This window comes from Tenrec ecaudatus, chromosome 2 (genome assembly GCF_050624435.1).
Source record: "Tenrec ecaudatus isolate mTenEca1 chromosome 2, mTenEca1.hap1, whole genome shotgun sequence".
NCBI classification, from domain to species: Eukaryota; Metazoa; Chordata; class Mammalia; order Afrosoricida; family Tenrecidae; genus Tenrec; species Tenrec ecaudatus.
Genome location: NC_134531.1, coordinates 59,013,858 through 59,031,679, shown reverse-complemented (window position 1 = coordinate 59,031,679; position 17,822 = coordinate 59,013,858). Strand labels below are relative to the sequence as shown.

Here is a 17,822-nt window from a genome sequence, read left to right as displayed (position 1 = left end):
TTTATGATATGGCAGCAGACAGTCTTGTCTTCCTCCTAAAGAGTCACTGGTGAGTTTGAATCCCTGAAACTTGGGGTTGCAGCCCAATGCCTAATCCACAGTACGACCAAAGGACTACCACCATCAACTACCATTAAGTTAATTCTAACTCATAGTGATCCTTTATAGGGTTTCTGAAGCCGTAAATCTTTACAGAAGCAGGCAGCTCCAACTTTCTACTGAGTAGTGGCTAGTGGGCTTTTTTGAACCTCTGACGTTGAAGTTGGCAGTCCAGTAATACCACCAAGGCTCTTTACCAAAGGTCTCCAAAACACCAAATTCACTGTCAGCAAGTCGATTACGACTCATAGCAAACCCATAGGATAAGGGTAAAACTATCCCCGCGAGTTTCTGAAACTCTAACTCTATCAGAGCAGGAAGCCCCATCTTTCAACTGCTGAGGCGATGGTAATTTCAAACTGCTAATGCTCATTAAATGTTTACCAATTTCTGCTTATTACATAATATGGTGACCGTGGTGGTGTCAGGTCAGGAAAAGAACCATTAACCCTATCTTAACAGTTTGCTTGTTTGTTGTACTATGGCAGCTTTTATGTTACTGGGATGCTGGAAGCTGTATCACCAGAATTCCAAATACCAGTAAGGTCACTTCAAGTTTCACCAGAACTGCTTCACTAAAACACACTAAGAAGGAAAGGACCTAGTGGTCTCTAAAAACCAAACTCACTGCTAATGAGTAGATTCCAATTCAAAAACTGCCCTTGTGGGTTTTAACACTTCAGGGAAGTAGAAAGCCTCATCTTTCTCCTGTAGAGCAGCTAGTGGTCTTGAACTGCTGATTTTGTGATTAGCAGTCCAACACATAACTACTACACCTACTTCTGGATAAACGGGCAGTGAGTTTGGCCAGTGAAAATCTTATCAAGTAATTGTTTTTAATAGTGCTGGAATGAGTCCCTCAGGTTGCAAGGTCTTCAAAACAACACGATGGGAGTATCCTCAAAGTACAGTCAATCTCAATAATGTGGCCAGAGAAAATTCTGAGGCTTCCAAATGATAGGCTAAATAGGAATCAAAACCAATGGTGGAAAAAGATGGTGTATTAGCTCAGTATCATGAGTTAGACTAAGGCCAGGGGCCAATTGTGAACCAGCTGTCAATTACTCATGTGATAATTCAAATGGAACCTGAAGAAAATAAAAACAAGTTAATGAAATATACCTTGAGTATATCCTACCTGAAGTTAGAGACCATCTCAAGTATGGATTTGACACACTGAATACGAATGACTACAGACAAGATGAGATGTAGGACCACATCAAAGCCATTACACATAAGGACAGCAAAAGGTCATTGAAGACAGGACAGAAAGAAAAGCCCTGAATGAATATCAGGTGATATTCTGAGATTTTCTTTTAATGTTGAATAGATAAAGAGAGATGAACAAATCATTTCAAGGGGTTGGAGCGGGGAGTTCAAGAAGTCAACAACACGGCACTATAATGAAATGTGCAAAGATCTGGAATTAGAAAAGCATAAGGGAAGAACACTCTAGGCATTTCTCAAGCTGAAGGAATTGAAAAACAATTTACACCTTGCATTACAATTCTGAAGAAAGAGTTGATGGCCAAAATATTGAAGGAGGCAGGTAGTGTCAAAAGATGGAAGAATACAGTTACCATATTAAAAAAAAAAAAAAAGCACAAGTGACACCCAACAATTTTAAGAGGTAGTTCTTAATTTCAAGATTGAGGACTGATGAGACAGAAGGATCAAATTCAAGTTGCAATGAAAGCACTGGCAAAAAATTAGGCTGCAGAATAGCAAATGAAGTATTTCAACAAATGGATACAGCACCGGAAGCACTCATCTCTACTAAGAAATGTAGAGGGCATCTATCTGGCCAGCTAATGGGACGAGATCTCTATGAGTGCCAATTCCAAAGAAAGGTGATGCAAGAGAATGCAGACATTATAGAAACAGTTTCATTAATATTGCATGCAAGTTAAATTTTTCTGAAAACTATTTGAAAATGACTGTTTGCAGGAAAATGGTGGGAAACCACCAGAAATTTAAGTTGGATTCAGAAAAGGATGTGGAAGGAGAGATATTAGTGCTGATGTCAGAGAGATCTTAAATGAAAATGAAAACAATGAGAAAGACGTTCACACAATTGCAAAGACAATCAATTGTGTGATCATAACAACGTATGGAAAACATTACAAAAAGTGGAAATTCTAGAATACATAATGCCACTTATACCAAACTTGTACCACGAGGCACCCTTTAATTACAACAAGGAGACACTGTATAGTTTAAAACCAGGGAAAAGTTATGTAAGAGTTGTGTCCGTTCACCCACTCTTCAATCTGTATGCTAACCAAATAATCCAAGAAGCTGGACACAAGAATAATGCACATCAAGACTGGAAGGTGCCTCATTAACCCATGCAGATAACATAGCCTTGCTTGCTGAAAGCCAAGCGTAAGTGTTTACAAAGTCAAAATATACTACTACAAAATAGAACTTTTATTGAGCAAAAATATCAAAATTATGTTCCTCTTGAAGAGACAAAATAAAAAAAAAAAAATCAAGGCTGCAGTGTAAGGTTTCCCAAAAAAATTTTTCTGAGACAGCCCATGCTACCGTCTAAGAATACTGCAGTGACTACAATTGGCTGCTCAAAAATACAATGGCCATGCAGTCTTTGCTTCTGTTGGTTATAAGAGCACTCTGAGATGGAACTGACTAAATGTCAAAGAAGAACAGCCCTATCTGAAGAATGAAATTCTTGAGACTATCCAGGGTCTCTCTACCACTATTTGGTTCTTAAACTTGAGTCACGTATTCTATTCACAATCAATTGAAGGAAAAATCCCACCCCTGAGAAGGTGAATGTATAAACACAAAACGTTATATGCAGCTCTACAGTAGAGACATAGTTCCAGACCCAAAGACGACTCCTTGTAATAAAGCTCTTAATACGTTTTCATTGTAACATATAAACTTGCTGCCATAGAGTCAATGGACTCATAACAACTCCACAGAGAAGAGGATAGGTACTCTTGATGGTTGCTGAGACTGTAAATCTTCATGGGAGTAGAAAGCTATCTTTTCCCCAAAAGGTGGTTTTGAACTGCTGACCTTGCGATAAGCAGCTCAGTGAATTACTCACTAAGCCAGGAGGCTCACCCATTTTTCATTGTAACAAAATCCTTAAAAAAAAAAAAGTATCCAGGACTCCCCTCAGAAGACACTACAGAGGACAGCACAGAAGTTATTGCTCAGGGAGAGGGGCACGTCTGATCAGAGCACACAGGAGGCAAAGGAAGAGGGAAGGGGAGAGAGTGGAGCACATCCTGGCACCCCCAAGCACTATGGACAATATTCCTGCTCAGAGCACCCAATTCACAGAGAGGACCATAGGGCTGGCCCTGCCACAAGACATCTCTCACTGACCCATGTTGCTCCAAGAGACAACACTGGAGGGACAGTGCGGGAATTGTGTCCAGTCTGACCCCACCACACTGGGGCAAACTGTTAAGGGCATGCAACAGAACAGCAATGGGAGTAAAGCAATGAAGTCCCTGGGGAATACCAAAAATAGTCTTTGGGGCTAGGGCATGGCACCCCATCAGACTCGACCAGAAAACATGCCTAAAGCTCAAAAAACAGACCTGGACCTATTTATAGGCTTTTCTTTTTTTGTCATTGTTTTGGTCTCTCTTGTTTTTGTGCTTATTATTGTCTCTGCGTGCAAGCAGAATAAACAATCTGGAGGAGAAAACAACTGGACCAATGGTTCCAGGGGGCACAGGTGGGGGGAGAAAGGGGGAACCGATCACAATGACCTACATGTAACACCCTCCCTGGGGGATGGACAACAGAAAAGTGGGCGAAGGGAGACAATGGTCAGTATAAGACATGAAAAAATAATTTATACGTTATCAAGGGTACATGAGGGAGGGGAAAAAATGAGGAGCTGATACAAAGGACTCAAGTAGAAAGAAAATGTTTTGAAAATGATAGCAACAAATGTACCAATGTGCTTGACACAATGTATGTATGTATTATGATAAGAGCTGCACGAGCCCCCAATGAAATGATTAAAAAAAGAAAAAGTATCTAAATACATGAATGTTTATATTAATTCAGCTATATATATATATATTTATAATTGAATTAACATTGTGAATTTAACTCCTATTAAGGATCTAGAATTAACAATCACATAGTAGGTTGCGTTATATTACGAGTATACAGCTCATTTTACTGTAAAATGTAGCACTCATCATACTGTAGTTGGGGTGCGTGTTGTTACACAGTGGTTGTTTTGAAAGGGTACCGAAATGAAACCTAAAGTATTTTTTAATGTAACTTCAAAATCTTCAAAGCTAAAATAACACATCAAATCAATTTAAAACAAGCACATCTAATCAATGACTACCAAACAGAATTACTAAGATACTAACCAGTAATTAACCAAAAGACTTTAAAGATAATTTTCAATCTGAATATAAATAAAGCCCCAACATTTACTGAGTGCCTTCTGTGTCAGGCATCCTACTAAACGGTCTCATATATGTTTTGGCTTATTTTAACCATGTATTGTATATTTTCTTTGTTCTCTTTAATTAGTCTCAAAGGCAAAATATTGGCTATCATAATCTGTTTCCCTCAGTAAAGAAAAGGTAGGTACCAATGTAAAATTAGAAAGAGTGAATGAAATATATGGTGTTTATAGTTTCAGGATTTTTATCTACTGGAAAAGAAATGGACTTAAAACATAGGTAGTGATTTAAAAAAAATAGCTACAATTTACTTCATTTTATCTTTAAAAATGGTCATTTTTCAATGAAGCAAAATTTCTCAGGAATTATAAGGACATGATGTTTAAAACATGAGCAGTTTTTCCTCCCCAAAAAAGCTGTTTTGACAAAAAGAATAAGGTAAACAAATTATATGCAAAAACCTTTCTTATTTTATAGTAGTTTTTCTATGCAATGATAAAATGATCAGCCATAAGGTACTTAATGATAATGAAATAAGGTACTTAATGAGTGCACAAACTTCAATATATAACATAAACATGAGCACTAGGAATTCTCGTCTTCACTGTGACATGAAATTACCAATAAAAAACAATAACTAAATTGATAGTAGAATCATGTACCCTTCTCCAAATGATATTTTAGACAATTTCTTTTTTAAAAACAATTTCTTAAAAAAAAAAATCAAAAGCCTACTCTTCTACACACTATTTACAGTAGAATTCTGTAATTACAATGGCTTATCACTCCAGAACAGAAAACTTAAGGGCTAACACATATACACTAAAATGTAAAAAGTAAAATAAATGTCTGTTAATGTAATTCCTTTTCACTGTTCTTTAGCATCTATTACTACTATTTTAAAGCAATGCCTCACATTTTCTTCACTTGGTCCATAAATGATACGTTGTAAGGAACAAACCTGGGCTCTTTTTTCCCGAAGTTCCTGTTGCTGTAGCCTCCTCTTCTCTCGCTTTTCTTGTAGTTTCTCTACTTCTTTCACACAATTAGATTTTCTTCGTGCTGAAAGAAAATCAGATGAGCTGGTGAGGTTTTAATATTTACTACATTTATTAAAAAAAGTACAACTTCACTGTACACATACACATAAAAAGGTACATAATGAAAAGCATGCCTATAATGATTATGAGAGCTTGATTTATGAGCTGCTTTAACAAAAGTCGGAACAGGACAATATACAAATAAGAGCCAATAAAACGACTCAAACGTACTAATTGTTACATGTCATCTCTTGGTTCATAGCTATAAGAATAAAGAATTAAGACAAAAACTGTTTCTATAACATTTGATAAATTATCATCGGGGCATACTTTCATTTATTTTTCTTCTGGGGCATATTTTTGCAGTGAAATATTTTTTTTCACCCCCAAACCCCAATTAACAGATTAAATAGAAAAAGAATAAAATTAAATTTTCTAGTAATATAATGAAATCTGCAGTCAAGTTTGTAATTAGATTGTTTACTATTTGGCAATGCATGAGGATGACCAAGAGAGAATACATGTATTTCTAGAATGACTGATTCCTTGATACATGATTTACATACAAGGGGGTCCAAATTCCTTTTTTGCAGCTTGAACTGGAGATATATCTGAAATACTACCATTCTGTTGCGCAGAGGAAGACTGCTCAGGAAGCTGACTAGGCCGTGCACGTGCAGAACCAACCACTGGCAAGAGAAAAAACAGGTCAAAACAAAATCAGTAAAAGGGGAACCATGGCAAAAGCAACAGCAATATTCCAAAATCAATGGTACTACTTACAGCTCCAAAACAGTGCTATTACTTGAAAACTGACCTAGTGAAATGCCAATTTTCCTATTTATAAGGGTGTAAACAGAATTTACTAGAAGCAAATGGTCTGTGAAAAAATAGAATTAAAAGATAATGGAATTTCCCCAAACTTTTTGAAGCCTCTTCATATAATAATCATTTCCACTCAATAAATGGATATAACAGAGGTTTTCTACATAACATGCACATAACTCAGGTCCATCAATGTAACTTTGGTTACAAAAAGCCAATCTGAATATATAAAACACAGAGTCAAGCTGAATTATTACATCTTAATTGTGGTAGAAAATACTTGTAACGAAACACACACCATCTCAGTAACTTTGTATTTCCAATTCAGTATTATTATTCACGTCGGACCTACATTCTTGCTCTCTTTCTCCATATGATTCTACTACAACATAAACTAAATGCTCCATAAACAAAAACGCTTTCTCTTTTCCTCCCATCCCTGGTAACAACTGATATTAGTTGGATTCTCTAACTGTGCATATCTTATTATTTAGCTTAATGTAGAGAAAACAAAAATCCTCACAACTAGCCCAATAGGTAGCATCATGGTAAATGGAGAAAAAGAAGTTGTCAAGATTTGTCAAGCAGCAGTCAAAAGTCGACTGCGTTAGGTAAAGTGCTGCTTGTTTTATTTTTAAAAATCATTTTATTGGGGGGTTGTACAGCTTGTTTGTTTTTATAGTTGGTAATCAACCACTAAAAACAAGGCCCTGAAGGGATGCCCCACAGTCTCTTCCAAATGTTTTATTTTCATTTTCAGGTTCTCAATCCATTTGCATTGGTTTCTACGTACGGTAGGAGGTAGTGATTCCTTCCTCATGTGGAATCCATTTTCCTAACCCCATTTATTAAAAAAAAACCTTTCCTTTGCCATTCAATGTACTTAGTATCCCTACTGAAAATCAGTTCACAATCGATGTTTGGATTTATTTCTGAAATCTCAATTCTATACATTTGTCTTTTATGTCTGCTATTATACCAATACCAGGCTGTTTAATAAGTATCAGCTTTATAATACATTTTTAAATCAGAAAATTAAGTCTTAAATTTGATGAAGATTGAAAAGAACTCATATTTGGGTAGTACTAATACTAACTACAAAAATTAAGTTCATATGTACAGATTTATTCCAAACAAAAGGCATTTAAACATATCTCTGCAATCAGTAGACGATTGCAGAAAAGTTCCCTCAGTCTCCTTAGGGTACCTTCACTAAAAATAAAAAAATTAAAAAGTCCTGTCAAAACAGTAGCTTCTGAAGGGTCCTGCTGAGCCAGTTAGACGCGAGGTTGAGAGGCCAGGTTTGGGGATTAGAAAGGGGAAGTGGCCATATATTTTTCTTGAAACAGACAGGCGTATCATGAAATTTTAAGAAAACTGAATTGGTGAGGGGGGAAAAAGAAAGTTGTGCTGAGGAATTTTTCCCATCACAATAACATCTGCGCAACTTTCAAGGACAGCAAAGAATATCCTGTAAGAATTTGTTGGGAACGCTAACCACATCAGTTCCATAGCCCTAATCTTGTCCTTCATATTACATTTTCCCCTACAACTCAAAGAGTACTTAAAGGAATTATGATTTGAGCTTTCAGGAGGGGAAAGCTGTCATTTTAATGTTATGTAAATAAAAGAGCACAAGCAAAATTTTAGGGCCAGGTTAAAGAGATGTAAACTCCACTTTGATAAGTGTATAGACTAGCGGTTCTCAACCTGTGGGTCACAACCCCTGTGGGGGTCGAATGACCCTTTCACAGGAGTCACGTGATTCCTAACAGTAACAAAATTACAGTATGGAGCAGCAACAAAAATAATTTTATGGTTGGGGGTCGTGACAACACGAGGAGCTATATTAAAGGGTAGAGATTAGGAAGGTTGAGAACCATTGGTATAGACCTAGGTGGAGGATATGTTGAAAAACAAAATACCATTTACACATATAAACACTGAAAAGGCTTTAGAAGTTCATGGAAAATATTTCATTATTTTTTCATTCAACTTTCCCATGAATATTTTGATGTTTCTTCTTATTATTAGAAAGGCCACGTCTGCACTTACTGAATAAAAGAAAAGGAATTAATTATGTTTAACATCTCCTGGTTGAACAGGTATAAAGGAACTGCAGTTAATTACAACTTATACCTGTCCAGCTTCAGTTCAACTCCAGAGACTAACAGTAACCTCAAAACTGCAAAATGACTGGGTAAATGAGACATGGATCAAGAATTGTCTATTTCTCAGGGTCAAGTGGCATAATTTACAAAGACAGTGTTCTAAATCTTACTTTGGTGAGCAGCAATTGGGGTGCTGAAAGCTTGTGAGAGGCCTCATTCTAAAGTACAACTATTGGCCTCTTTCTGTCTGGAGCATAGACGAACGAAGAAAATAGGAAATGTATGGAAACAAATGATCCTGAAACTCTGAAAACTAGATGGTGCCTGGCTACCACTCTAACTGTTCTGAAAGGGTTCACAATAGGTTCTGAATAGAGTGGAAGAAAAATATAGAACAAAATGCAAAATTACCAAAAGAACATAAACAAAAAACATCACAACCAAAACCAATAAACAAAATGATACCAATACCAGGCTGTTTAATAAGTATCAGCAGCTTTATAATACATTTATAATAATTAAGTGATAAAAAAATAAATAATTAAGTGGTATTACATGACATGAAACAAAATATATATACACTCTTGAATGGAAAATGGATTTGGTCTGTAAACCTTCACACAATTCACAAAATGTGTGCGCACGACACACACATACACACACACGCTTTGGTATATTTCATGGTGTTTCAAATTCATCACATACATTAACGTTTTTTAAATTACTGACATTGTATTAGGATATCACAGGTACCACTTTTCAAATTAATAAGGAATGCTTAAAAAATTAACAGGTAAAGGTAAGATTTTCTTTTCATTAAACATGTTGTAGCCATACTAACAAGTCAAAAGTTTACTTCACCTCTATTATCTCTTGGGGGAGGGTCATTCTTAATAGAAGCCACAGTGCGTCGATTCTATAAAAGAAAAAAAATGTCCTTTTCTTTCTATACATATATACCAGCTTCCCTTTAACTGAAGTAGACACACATACAATAAATAAAAACTAAATGGGGAAAAAAAACCCAAAACAATAAAAACTACAATCTTCTAATGATTCACCACTAATGATAGTGTTGTTATTCAAGATCCTTTATAAGATAATATTTTTCCCCGAATCCCAGACTTACATATTCAGGAGTTAATATAAGCAAGGTACCACACTAGTTAAGTATTTCCTCAGTACTAAATCCACTGCCATTGAGTCCATTCCGGCTCACAGTGACCTATGGGAGAGAGTAGAACTGCTCCATAGCTTCTGAGGCTGTAAATATGTACAGAAGACTGTCAGACTGCTTCGCCTTTCTCCTGGAGAGTAGCTGGTGGATTTGAAATACGGATCTTTCATATTTCAGAAGTCCAATACTTAGTAAACCCCACGCTTCCTGTATATGTATTAACTCACTCATTTTCTTTTTAAAATTCACTCATTTTCACAACCTCTTAGGACATTATTACTATTATTTGTTTCATAGGTGAAACTATTGAACTCTGATCCTAAGGAGGGGTAAGTTGGGAAGCCACATTCTGTTGACCACCATCTCGCCTTTCATCCTCTGTTGTCTTGCTCCCCATACCTCTATCCCCCAGATCTTGGTGATGACCTCCTCCCTGCCCCCTCCCCTTTCCTGCCCCCTGAAGAGGTCAGGTAGGTAATCACTTGGATGTCTGGGCCCCATGAGGAGACAGGGAGGGTCAGAGAAAGGCTGGAAGCTTCCTGTCTCCCACCCTTTCCCCGGGCCTGCTGTGCTGCTTTTGTGCCAAGGTTAGCCAGTGCTTCCCCATCCCGTGTGCTGTAGTGTGTGATCTTAATCACCCTATCTTGCCAAAACCATGTTAATAAATTTCAACTTTGAATGTCAGGGGGAAGTTAATAAATCATTTTAGACAGTTCAGAACGCATGGCTACGCTAAAATACCAATACTAAGAAATATCGCTCCTAGGAGTCTCCCCTTCCCCCCCCAAGGTTTAACAGGCTTTTCAAAGTCATGGGCACTATGTCATACATAGATTAGAGCAGTAAATTATAATTTTTTAATCATTTTATTGGGGGCTGGTACAACCCATCACAATCCATACATCATGTCAAGCACATTTGTTGCCCTCATCATTCTGAAAACATTTGCTTTCTACTGGAGCCCCTGGTATCAACTCATTTTTCCACACCCCCCACACTCTTGATAATTTGTAAATTATTATTTTGTCATGTCTTACACAAAGCAGCAAATTATTGATGGTATTACTTATTATTATTTATCTACCCAGATTTCTGCACACCTACAATTCTCAATTCTGACCATACATTCCAATCAATGTTGTTAGGTACCATTAAGTCAGTTCCACCTCTGGTCCTGCATCACCCTGACAATCATTCCTACATTTGAATTCACTGTCTCAGCCACTGTCAACCCATCTCATTGAAGGTCTTCACCACTGACCCTCTACTTTACCAAGCATGATGCTCTTCCCCAGGGACTGATTTCTCCTAACAACAGGTCCAAAGTATGTGACACAAAGTTTTGTCAATTTCCTTTCTAAGGGACAGATTTGCTTGTTCTTCTGGTTACTGTTGTAATGTGCCATCAAGTTGGTTCCAACTCACGGTGACCCTATAGAAGGAATTACTCTGTACAACAGAATGAAACAATGCTCAGTTCCTCTGCCATCTGCATAACTGTTGTTATGGTAGAGCTCACTGTTGTAGCCAGTTTCTCCAGGGACTGGTTTCTCTTGACAACATGTCCAAAATATATGAGACAAAGTCTTATCATCCTTTTAGCAGCGTTCTGGCTGTAAGTATCCCAAGAAAGATGGCCCGTTCTTCTGGTAATTCATGGTCTACTCAATGTTCTTCACTAATATCAGAATTCAAAGGAATAAACTGTCTAGTTTTCTTTATTCCAGGTCCAGTTAGGAAGTGTGTTTTAAAAGGATATTGTAGCTAAAGCCTCCTTTAGATAAAATTGAGTCTCTGGGGTGGGGCCTCAGAATTAGAATTTTTAAACAAGTCTCCAGGGATTCCAATCCACAGGAAAGGTTGCTGATGATATATGAGGACTTAATAAATTCATTAAAAATGGTTAAAATAAAAATTTCCCACAAGCTTTATGAAGTGCTCTCATACTAAGAGTGATAAACTATAAAGATCCTCAAAGGCACATGATTTAAAAAAAAATCCTCAAAAACTTCTGCAAATTCCTAAGAAAAACAAGCCATTTATAAATGACAACTAAAGGAGACCTAGTGGGTACATTTGCTAAGCACTTGGTTGCTAACTAGAAAGGTCAGGGATTCAAATCCACCAGCTGCTTAGAGGAAGATGTGGCAGCTTCTGTAAAGGTTACAGTCTAGAAAACTGTAGAATTAGACAATTCTACTCTGTCCTCTAAGAATCAACTTGGTAGCAGAGAAACAGTAACAATGACCTATAAAGATCTCTTGACGGTATAATCATTAAGTTCCTGGTTGCTAACTGAAAGGTTGGTGGTATCATAACTGACAATCCTCTCCTGTAATGACCAGAGCCAAGAAAACCCTGTGAGGCAACAGTTCATTTGCTACATTTTCATTAACAGGAGTTGGAACCAGCTCAATGGCAGCCAATAACTAATGACCTTTAAGCAGAGATTGTCAAAATATGTAATTTGAATGGAAAGTTTGCCTTATGTTAATATACCTGGTTTATAAAACTGAGTAGTTAGTGGATCTAGCTCACAGCCTAACAACTCTAAACCAAACAACATGCACATAAACTTACTTTAATTTTCATCACTAACCTTTACAATTTTGTTTACTTTGGCTGAAGATGCTGGAGGTGGAGGTGTTTCTGGACTGGGTTCAATTTCCTCATCAGGTACCAGGTCAGGATTAAGTGAAAAGATGCTCTCCAGGTCAATCTGTTTTTTTAAAAAAAAACAAACATATTCATATATTTCCACTTTACTTTTATAATCTCTTTCCTTCCAAATAAATTTGTACAAAGTAACTCTTCTTAAATATCAGCCTAATGATGACACTACCTAGAATTATAATCTACATACACTTAATGTATTAAAATGACCTTTCTGCTGTTTTGATTGTGTTAACTGCTAACAATACGACGATCAGTAAGATCACAAAATTAACTGTCATAGCAAGTTTAGAATTGTATGGCTTGTTTTTAAAGAAAACTCATTTAAATAACTGACATATTCAACCTCATTAAGATACATAGTAAGAATCTTTGAGTGAAAAATAATCATTTGAAATTATTTTCAAGGAATCATAGATTATGTATGCACTACTTATAAAATTAAATACTTTTCTGGTTCCATATTCGGGATCTTTGTTGAAGAACTATAAATACACTCAGTGACTCATACCTCTTTGCCTTTTGTATCTCCATTTTCTATCCACTCCACAGTTACACTTTCATTATCTTCATTTAAAGATGTTACCATTGCTTGATGTATTCGGCCTGAGTATATAATTAAATTCATTAAAAAATGTCACAAATATGGTATTCCTAAACATTGACATAAAAATCTGTTAACTTTAATTAAAAAAAAAAATACTACTTTCCTTGCAGTGATTTTCATAGACTCAGGGACAAGGGAATGAACTTTGTCCACAAGGTCAGACACGAGGTTGCTACAAACCTGGTAGTCTACCAGACATCTTTACGTCTGATTTGCTGGCTGCAAAGTCATGGTTAATAAAGGCAATAAATAGTAAGTGAGAGGCAGCTATTGGTGACATTTCTTAAGGAGGATGGGCTCATTGAAGAGCAGTTTATATATAGAGAAATCGCTAAATGCCAACAGAATTGCCACAAGAATGTGAGCTGGAAAAGCATGTGATGCTCCCCAAGGTAAACCCAACATTCCTACTGTTCAGCACCCACACCACCATTCTAATCTACGTAAACAGGGGAACGGGGAAGAGTGCACTGTCAACCAAACTGTGAGACAAAAGGTAGACAAGTGGGACACAATGAGGGCTACCAGTCACAATTTCATAGGGACTCTAACCGATCAAGGCAGTCTAGGGAGAATGATACCGAAATGGATAAGGCAGTGAAGACCCAGCACCAGCAGTCACTTTGAAGCCTTGGTTCAAATGTTGACAACATACCCAGAGACTTACACCACTCAAGTTACAATTTGAGCTAACAGCAGTTGATCAGCTGAAGCAGGTCAGATCAAGAAAAAAAGTGTTGGCTTATCTCTAATACAACCACTTTACTTACTCACCAAGAAGAAATGAAGATGAAATTCCAGTAATGATAAATTAAAAGATTGATGTTAAACAAAGTCATAAGTGCTAGCTTTTTGCCAGCTACTCAGGTAACTAGTTATTTTTCCTAAGATATGTCTTTAACAAATGCTTTTTCTTAAGCTTGGCTTTTCCCAATATACCTTTAAGGTTAACCCACCCCCCCCACCTATGGTTTAATCAAGATATTAATCAAGATGGCATACAGGAATTTTCTGTAAACCGACTTGAGACATTGGATGGTGTTTGGAAGGTCTTATGGGAAGATTTTCCCAAATTATAGGTAAGAGGTTTCCCACCCTGATTCGTTTCTGGGTTATAACTTTGTATCTCCTATAGTCTTAACGCCATCCATTCTTTTTGCCTTATTAACTGAGACTTAATATCAAGTATCTCACTGTTCTGCCCATAGAATTGTCATGACTTAAAATTTGCCTGTCATTTCTGTCACGAAATAATCATGACCTTGTCATTGTGGGGGAGAAATCTTTAATATATTTGTCCCTATTTGTTTCATTCTTTAATCCTTTCATTGATAGGTGCTTGGTATATGATTCGAACTAGTAAAATGGGGTTTTATTATAATTTTAAAAATTAACTTTTAAATTCGTCAGGTTTAATAGTGTAACACTGTGGTTCAAATTAATTTCACAAGGGTATGTTTTGTCAAAAATGGGCTTTCTCTTCCATGAAATAAATGCCTTTCGAATGTTTGTCTTTTTCTTAATATTTTTCAGTAGAAAAATGTCTCATTCTTCTTGGTATATGTATGTGCTGCAAATATTTTCTCCAGGTGCAGCTTGTCTTTCATTTCTTTTGTGGGATTTAAAAAAAACAACTTGTATTGGGGGCTCTTACATCTCTTAGCACAATCCATACATTCATCCAGTGATTTGCACATATGCTGTCATAATTTTCAAAGCATTCTCTTTCCACTTGAGACCCTGATATCAGCTCCCCATTTCTTTCCCCTCCCCCCCACCCACCCTTCCTAACGAACCCTTGATAAGTTATATAGTTTTTCCATATCTTACATCGTCCTCCGTCGCCCCTCACCCACTTTTCTGTTATTCATTCCACTGAGAGGGGGTTCTAGGTTGATCCTTGTGATTGGTTCCCCATTTCTCCTCCCCCATTCCAGGTATCTTTACTCTCCTTGTTGGCTCTGAGGGGGCGTTTTATCTATCCTGGATTCCTTGTGTTGTGGGCTTTTATCTGTAGCAGTGTGCATGCTCAGGTCTAATCAGATTTGTAAGGTAGAATTGAGGTCATGATAGTGGGGTGAAGGAAGGACCAAAGAATTAGAGGAAAGTTGTGGGCTTCAGGGGTGCTATACTGCATCCTGCTGACTCATCTCTTCCCTGACCCCTCTTTGAGGGGATGTCCAATTGTCCACAGATGGGCATTGGGTCTCTACTCCATGATCCACCCTCACCCCCCATAGCTAAATGCTAGCTACTAACAGAAAGTTTGGCGTTTTGAACCCACCTGCCACTATGTAGGAAAAAAGATCAGGTGATCCGCTCCCCTAAAGGAAACTCTACAGGGCAGCTCTATTCCATCCCACTGGGTGACTATGAGTAAGAACTGACTCAATGGCACACAACATGGTATTTTTTGAGGAATTTAAATTTAAATGTGGTAACCTGGGTGGTACAAATTGTACTCCACTACTAACCACAGGGTTGTTGGTGAGAGCCCACTTACAGGAGCATCATAAGACGGCCCCGGTGATCTGCTTCCAAAACTTTAAATCCAAAAAACCAAACCTGTTGCTCTCAAGTGGATTCTGACTAGACTATACAGTGAATTGGTTCAGACTCACAGTAACCCTATGTATAACAGAATAAAACAACACCCTTTTATTTTACCAAGCATGATGTCTTTCTTCAGGGACTGGTCCCTGCAGATAATGGAGTGGGTAATTCCCCCCCCCCCCCATGGAATTTTGCTTGGCAGAACATTCATGTTATAGAAACACATTTTCCCCGTTAGGCAAGCATGAAGCAACTCACTCTGAGTGCACCCAGTGGTATTGCCTAGGAAGGTTCCCTGAGGGCACATTGAATTTTTTCATAAAAGCAGTTTCGCTCAAACCTCGTTTGTTTGTGGTGGTCGATTTAGGAGAACAGCATTCAGGTGTTAAAGTTTGTTTCCTGCTTGGGGGGTGGGGGAGGAATGCAGCAGAAACTGCTGTGATGTTGAACACAGTTTACAAGGACAGCGCTATGGGAAAAAACTCAAGTGTGCAAGTGGTTTTCTTGTTTCAAAAAAGGTGAAATGTCGATTGATGACAAACCTCTCTGGACATCTATCAACTAACCAAAAGGACCAAAATGTCAACTTGTAGTGCATTTGGAGTTGGTTCTACCAGGTCAGACTGTTAATCAAGCTTTCTATTTAGAGGTTCTGAAAAGTTAGTGTAACAGTGCAGGGAGGACTGGCTTTGCCACCATGACAATGCACCTGCTCAAAAAGTCATCTCAATGTGCCAGGTTTTGGCAAAAAACAACAACAAAAAAAACAAAAACAAAACCCAGCATGACTTCCTTCCCCTACATACCTTCCTCACCTGACCTCACTTTGTGTGACTTCTTTTTGTTTGTGCGAATGAAGAGGGGCATGAAAGGACAGCAATTTGATGAAGTAGGTGAGGTGAAGAAAACAATGAGGGAGGGAGGTGCTGTCACCCATCCAAACAGATGAGTTTAAAAAATATTTCCAAGCATGGAATCGCAGATTTAACAAATGTTATTACGTGTAATGGAGAGTATTTTGAAGGTGATATGGTTGTTTTGTTAAAAAAAAATATATACACCGCTTTGGAAAAAATTCCAGGTCTTTTTTGGGGGGGTTGGGGATGTGGTGTGGTACGCCTTCATATACTTATGATTTCTCCTTGTCACTGAAATATTCTATTTGAAAAAGCTGTCAAAACTGTTATATGCTGACAATTGCCTTTTGGTCTCTGAAAAAGGGACCTTATTATATGTTTTCTAGCTTACAGCTGAATCCACAGCAGCTGTTGAGGCTAAGAAATTCCAGCAACCAATTAGGCTGGTATAAACCTTGTCTAGCATGTAAAGTATAATTAAGTTTCAAATGCAAGCAACATGAGCCAAAATAAATCAGCCAAGAATCCTAAAAGTCCATTGTAAGTATCTGAATGTTGGAACATTAAGAATGCTAAAAAATATGTGTATTCTATTAAAAAATTCAGTTAGAGAACATTAGGAACAATATGAAAAAATAATGATCAATTCCTTCCATACCCGATGATTTTAAAAGATTATAGCTGTTTCTGACACACCTAGGATTATAAACTTCATGTTTTCTATTTCTAATTATACCAGTCATAGGGTTGATATATACTAAAGTATATATTTCCCCCAAAAATCCTTTAAACAGATAACTATGCTAAAATCTGGTTTAAAGTTTACTAAATTTTAAAATGTAGCAAAAATTAGTGTTTCATAAACACTTAACTAAATCTACAATATGTACTTTGAAAGTCTAGTAGACATTGGTTTTTCATGTGTACATATCTATAATAAAAGCCCAGATTATGCACCTATAAATTTAAATAACAAGTGTCCCCAGGTTATGAACATGATACATTCCTATTTTTAAGAATGTCTACATAAGTCAGAACAAGTGATATAATTAAGACTTGAAGTCTTTTTAATGATTTAAAAGCTGCACAAGCATCAAGTGAGATTACTGTGATCAAGAATTTCTGGTGAGTAGGGATAACTGGTTCAATTATTTGAAAGTGAGGGGAAATTTAGATAAACATTACAGGTCTGTATATAGTTCTTTGGTATGCCCATTCCCTTAAAAAAGTTGTGTTTTAGGTGCAAGTTCATAGCAAATTAGGTTCCCATTTAACACTTTTAATGCAATTTGTTCCAATAATACTGGTTACATTTTTCACAATGTGTCAACATCATCATTACCATTAATCCAGCCTCTGCCTTCCTTGGCATCTCATCTTTGTGCTTAAGGCAGTGGGTCTCAACCTTCCTAATATCACCACGCTTTTAAATAGTTCCTCATGTCATGCTGACCCCCTAACCATAAAA

At 37.1% G+C, this 17,822-nt stretch overlaps 1 protein-coding gene across 2 annotated transcripts in view; it reads right to left on the bottom strand.

Annotated features, from left to right (window-relative positions):
* KIF2A (kinesin family member 2A) overlaps positions 1 to 17,822 on the bottom strand; it is a 70,222-nt gene that overhangs the window by 27,515 nt on the left and 24,885 nt on the right. Inside the window, exons 2-6 of one of the 2 annotated variants that reach the window (XM_075541072.1) lie at positions 12,849 to 12,943; positions 12,264 to 12,383; positions 9,349 to 9,403; positions 6,118 to 6,240; positions 5,473 to 5,573 (exon numbers count right to left, since the gene is read on the bottom strand). In XM_075541072.1, the coding sequence (XP_075397187.1) occupies positions 5,473 to 5,573; positions 6,118 to 6,240; positions 9,349 to 9,403; positions 12,264 to 12,383; positions 12,849 to 12,943 (494 nt within the window). The remainder of the gene's footprint in view (positions 1 to 5,472; positions 5,574 to 6,117; positions 6,241 to 9,348; positions 9,404 to 12,263; positions 12,384 to 12,848; positions 12,944 to 17,822) is intronic. The other variant, XM_075541073.1, reaches the window with a different exon arrangement.